Here is a 5,708-nt window from a genome sequence, read left to right on the forward strand (position 1 = left end):
CACACACACACACACACACACACACACACACAATGTGACTCAAGGAGGCAGCGCGTTGAGCTCATTTCAAATGTCTCACCCACTTCCATCTTAACTGAAATGGTACTTTGAAAATGTATTTAATAATCTGTTAAAAGGTTTACGCCCACCTCCCAACTTGGCACCAATAAGTTTCTTGACTTTTATTTGACTGACAGCTTCTGTGGTTGGCACGTTTTCTCTGCAACAACCGCAGCGCAACCAACTGTGAAATTATAGGCCGAGAATCAAAACAAAATGAGCATCGTATTATCACTGCCAATTACGAACAATTGTCTAATGTTTGGCTTACCTTAAGATATATAGACAGATAATTGGAAAGCTGACATCAGAAGACACATGCGGCCTAGAATTTGACATCTTGAGAATCTTGGGGCCTGCCTGTGTTGTTGTTTAGCAGGTATGACTGTGAGTCAGGGCAGCTGGGGCAAGAAAAAGTTTTTGGTAGGTGACCCCCTCGATGTCACGTAAGGCTGACATTTATAACCCATAAAAAAACACGTGACAACGTGTGGGCTATGCGCCCTTCATGTAGAGAGCAATCAGGGTGCTCGTGCAAAGTTGGCGGCCGATGATAAATGTGCAAAAAGTGAATGAACACTTCTGCTAATGCTCTTTAAAGTAATGCTGCATATACAGGCAATATTTGCTCATGTCAGTGACCGCGAATCTATATATCTATCTAAATATAAATATATAGATAGTTATATATATATGTGTGTATTATTTTTAAAGTGTTTTTGTTATGTATACTCACTCAGTATGATAAAGAGACAGATCTGTAATTATCCGAGTGCCAAGTTTATACATTTTTTCCCCTCCTGTATCTTTGGTGCTTATCATTTGTGAGATTCCGTGTGCATTCCCAGAAACATTATAATCAGATACGGTTTCAGTCTAAATAAACTCTCACTGTTTTATTTCTAAGGATTGACTGTTCTAAAACAGGTCTCAAACTTTCAGGAAGGTAGATGAGTAATTGTGTGTAACAGCATCGATATTTGAGGTGAAGACGTGTGAGCAAGAGTAAGAGGTAAGAGTTATATTACAGGATTGTAATAGTGAGATACTGAAACATATCGGATGATCTACAAAGTATTTCACAGTGCAGTCTGTTATTTCTATGTTGCAGTAAACAACCATCACTATCACCTTAAAATACTTCACAGGTTTAGCAAATTTAATCAGAAATCTATGAGTAAAAATAGCTTAAACAAAATAGCAAAAATAATGGAATCTTCTGCTTCAATCTCTTAAGTTGATTTAGCAATGATAATGCTGCATTTTTATTAGGACATTTTAAAACGTAAAGCTTTGAGTTAATAGAGATCACATAAAGCTGATGGTCACAGCCTTGCATTTTCAATATTGCTGTAGCAGTTTTAGAGAAGATATTGATGATAAAATCTGATATTTATCTCCAAATGCTGCTGGATTTAGAGAGATAATGAGCTCATCGTCATCATCCGATTTTCAGATCAATATTAAATGCTTCGGAGGTGCTCTAATTTATGCTACTTGCTCTTTCTGAGGACTCTCAGCGCTTGTTCTGAGGGCACAAAGATGGTCTGTGTGTCACCTCACCTCCCCACCCCCTTGTAGTCGCTATAAAGTGTCATCAGCTACGCAAATGAAGTGCCCATTGATAAAAAAGAGCAGCCGCCTTCTGATAGAAAAGACTCGAGTCGGCGAGTGCAAGGTGGAGTAACGCGCGAGAGTCGTGCGCCACGTTAATTTATTGCGATTCTTAGGGCATAATAATAATAGCCAGTACAGCAGTAATAATCGTCCACACACGATCACTGTGCGAGTCTTTAAGATTTACCTTTGCTTTTATTTTGTGTGACTTTAGCAGCAAAGATCAGCCTCTGTCTACAGGGCCACTCGATGCACGTTAATGCGCCAGAAAGGAGAACTGCACTGATTTAAATGTGGAGAAAATTAATTTTGAACACATGCCATGCACATAATTATTACAGCTGCAGATATTTGAGAGCACTGTGGGAGAAATTTCACGAAAAAGAACTGCAACAAAAAAGTAGCTTATTGTTAACAAATAAATGAAAATCACTTTGGTCATAAAATGCACGGAGCTGTAGGAAAAACAAGGCAGTGTGTGAGAATAATATTTAACACTCAGCGCTCAGTACTGAATGTTTATTCAATCGCGGCTCATTTAGACGCTTTGTAATTACATTTGGCAGACTAACGAGTTGAGTTACTTTTACATCTGCACGCGCGCATACACGCACGTGCACAGGGACGCACACAGGTGTGTTGTGGCCCAGAACTCTAGCACCAAATCCATCCGCAACAAAAGTTCTTTACAAAGAAATTAGAGCCCTGAAATAAGTGCAAGCATGTTTTGTTTATTTCCAGCCCTATAGACTTTACCCTATAGAGCCAACAGAAAGGAACTATTGAGTTACACAGCACGTACCATTATAGCGTGGGGAGATCTGCCAACCCTCTCAATGCCCCATTTTCCTTTAAAAGTTCAGCTTCCAAAAAAGTGAGAGAGGGAGTGAGAGATGAGGGAGGAAGACTTGGTCTCTTCGCTGTTGCCGGAAGCAAAAAAGGACCTTTAAACACGTCGGCTTTAGGCCCAGATAGAGAAAAAAAACACGCTCTTTCAAAAGTCGGTCCACTCTGAAAGCGATAGAAGGAAACGAAGACACCAGCTCCGAGCCTTCCGTCTACCGCTGTTTGGCGTCAGATGCGCCCATGTCCCGCAGAAAGAAGTGAGGGAGACGTCTGCGTCTAAGTCCCGAGGTGCGTCCTTCGGCGGCAAAACTCCAGCAGACTGGGAGATGCTAAAAAAAACCCCTCCCCGAATTAATACTGATAATACGGGTTTAAAAAAAAATCAAAAAATAACCCAAAATAATAATGGACGGGAGAAGTGACGCAGAGTAAGTTTTGTTTCTATTATTTTTCCGTGTGCAGCCTTTGCGGTCGATCAGCTTCTGTGTCCAAAACGTGTCCAAAAGCAGCTGTCTCCTATGCCGCGCGTCCGATCTGTTTTACCCTCGTATCTCTCTCTCTCTCTCCTCTCTCTTGATCCGAACGCACACAAACACACGCAAGCACACGCACGGAGTTACACGCAAACGGGGGGGACACCCCTGGTCCCTCGCCGCCTCCTCCTCAAAGCTGACGAGATGAAAGAGCAGCTTGCGTCGTGCCTCTTCAAATCGCTACAGCCTCGCCGATAGAGGAATGCCTGTACAGCGATACGTCGTCGGTCGCGGCTTCGGCGGGGCTCTGGATGCCTCGGTGCGTAAAAATGGAAGCTCGCCGTGCGCTCCGGCAGCGATAGATTGCCTTGCTCTTCCCTCCCTCCCAAAATATCAGCCACTAAATAGCTCACCTCAGCAGCATGCGCCCTGTTTACACGCACATACACAAAATAATAGACGGGGAATTGGGGCAGTTGTTTACAGTGAAGGTTGGGTTGGGGGGCCGGTGCTTCAGGCGGCAGCGTCGAACTGGTGAATTATTAGGTGAATTATTAATAAAGCGAGCGGTGTGCAGTCTGTCGCGGAGAGAGCGGAGCGACCAGGAGAGCAGCTGGGGCTTTAGGAGCATTAGGAGGACCAGAGGCTAAATCACGGGCTGCAGGGATTAGAGAGCTGCGCCGGCTCCTACCTACCGCCTGAAGTTTGCAGAGTGACTCTGTGGGGACGGCCGAGCGAGAGCAGAGCTGCTCGGTTTTTATGTGTGTGGTGTTTTTTGTTTTAATGTTTACAACCCAAGAGCAAAGATCGGGCCACTAAAGGATAATATGTTATTTTAATGACAACCTGGCCACAGTTATAAGCTGTGCACTGTGTGTCCACGCATCTGATAATATAAAAAAGGGGGGAAAGTCAGCTGTCAGTTACTGAGCAGCCAAGCAGGACAGCTTTCCTTAATCCCAAAACTTACTTTGTTTGATTTCCATCAATATCTGTAGCACTAAGGGTATTTTGCATGTGACTGTCAGGATGTGACGCTGTGAAGCAACAGGATAAAATTCATCTGAGATATCGCAGGCATTCTCACCAACATGATTTAAAAAAAAAACACACACTCTCTCCACTTTACCAAAAAGCAACCACGTGTTTTAAGAAACTGTTTATTGCTCCAGAGATTTTAAGGACAACGGCCAGATCCAGCAGGCCTGCCACATAAGACACTTGGTGCACGTGCTTTCTGATGTCAAGTTTCAATTTAAGAAAGTTTCTTCTTCTTTTAATGTAAACTTGGATACATCACCTGGAACAGATTTTGATTCAAATGAAATTGGCCAGGAGAATTTGTGGGGACACCGTGGGGCCTAAAGGACATAATCTAAGAATGGAAAAAGTCACTTTAAAAAAAGCAGATAAGAGTGATTTAAAAATAAACTCTGGAGAAAACAAAAATATCTGGAAGATTTTGTGCAGATTTGGTCACTCAACCTGTTCACACGCCAGTCACATTCAAAACGTGGCCGTGTCTTGTTTCATACTCAACCTTCGGGCTTTCCTCTACAGTTATAAACGGCTGGTTCAAATCAAAGCAACAAACTAAATATTTTCGTTGTTGCAGATGAATCTGATACACATCGTCTGGATAAATCAGAATTTGGCCTTATTTCTGCTTTTATTTTCAGCTGTGCGTGTGGAGTTATCTGCCTCTCTCCTTTAGAGAGAGAGAGAGGGGGGGGGGGGGGGAGAAAGAAAACAGCCTAATGACATTCCTCCAACATGAGGGTTTATAAATAATTAAACGCTGACCTCCCCACACATTTGGCCACATCAATTAATCATCTCTAAATGAATTTGTTTTTGTTTCAGCATAATTTCGATTATTCGGTTTGCGTCTGTGGCGGGATGACATGTGCGGGGTTGTTATTGTTGTTATTATTGTTTAGAAACGGAGGCCCCTGTGGCCCAGTTACCCAACAGCAGGGAGATACGAACAAGTGTCGTTTTTATTTGTTTTTCTGTAGTTTTAATTTTGTTTTAACACTGGAGACAACCAAGACTGACCAAAATATGACGAGACTGAGCAGAAACCACGTAACCTAACACTTAGTAGGTCAACAATTTATCGCCTACTTTTATTGATACAAGGACCTGTATTACAAACACATTTTCCTTTTGTTTATCATAAAATTATTTTTATGGAATTATTTTGAAAAAGAGGGGAAAAAATGACTAGGCCTTCAAAATGTTGACCCTCACTCTCTCTATTATTTACATATTTCTGACATTTTTAATTCAATGATAATTTTGTTTAAATAACTAATAGGATCTTATTTGTTTAGGCATAAAACAAACTGCAGGTAGACGTCGAGGTAAGCGATTACTGGTAAGTTCAACAATCAGATGAATGATTGGCTTGAATATTAAAGTTGGTGAATGACTTAAAGTATGAAAGAGGAGTAGGAGCCTGCACAAATAATAATAACAATAATGACGATGATAATGAGTATAACAATGATATATTATTATTAATAATAATTCCTAATGTTACATTAACATTTTTATTAATTGATTGAATGACAGAGGCTTTCTGCCTCAAGCGTCTTGTTAAGTTTCACAGTTTGTACCTTGAACTTTCCCAATACTTTATTTATTTACTTTTAATATTAATTCTGGTCTCTCTCTCTCTCTCTCTCTCTCTCTCTCTCTCTCTCTCTC

The 5,708-nt window shown here is 41.3% G+C and overlaps 1 protein-coding gene across 9 annotated transcripts in view; it reads right to left on the bottom strand.

Moving 5' to 3' along the window:
- The window catches only part of LOC102193049 (nuclear factor 1 X-type-like), a 107,930-nt gene extending 104,582 nt beyond the window's left edge, over positions 1-3,348 (bottom strand). For 2 of the 9 annotated variants that reach the window (XM_005748923.1, XM_005748918.1), the window contains exon 1: positions 2,480-3,346. In XM_005748923.1, coding sequence (XP_005748980.1) covers positions 2,480-2,482 — 3 coding nt within the window. In that variant the 5' untranslated portion in view covers positions 2,483-3,346. Of the gene's footprint in view, positions 1-2,479 lie in introns of all 9 variants that reach the window. The other 7 variants (XM_005748919.2, XM_005748924.1, XM_005748921.1 and 4 more) reach the window with 6 other exon arrangements.
- Positions 3,349-5,708: the final 2,360 nt, after the last annotated feature.

The sequence above is a fragment of the Pundamilia nyererei genome, unplaced genomic scaffold (assembly GCF_000239375.1).
Source record: "Pundamilia nyererei isolate P.nyererei 1_Seehausen unplaced genomic scaffold, PunNye1.0 scaffold00234, whole genome shotgun sequence".
NCBI classification, from domain to species: domain Eukaryota; kingdom Metazoa; phylum Chordata; class Actinopteri; order Cichliformes; family Cichlidae; genus Pundamilia; species Pundamilia nyererei.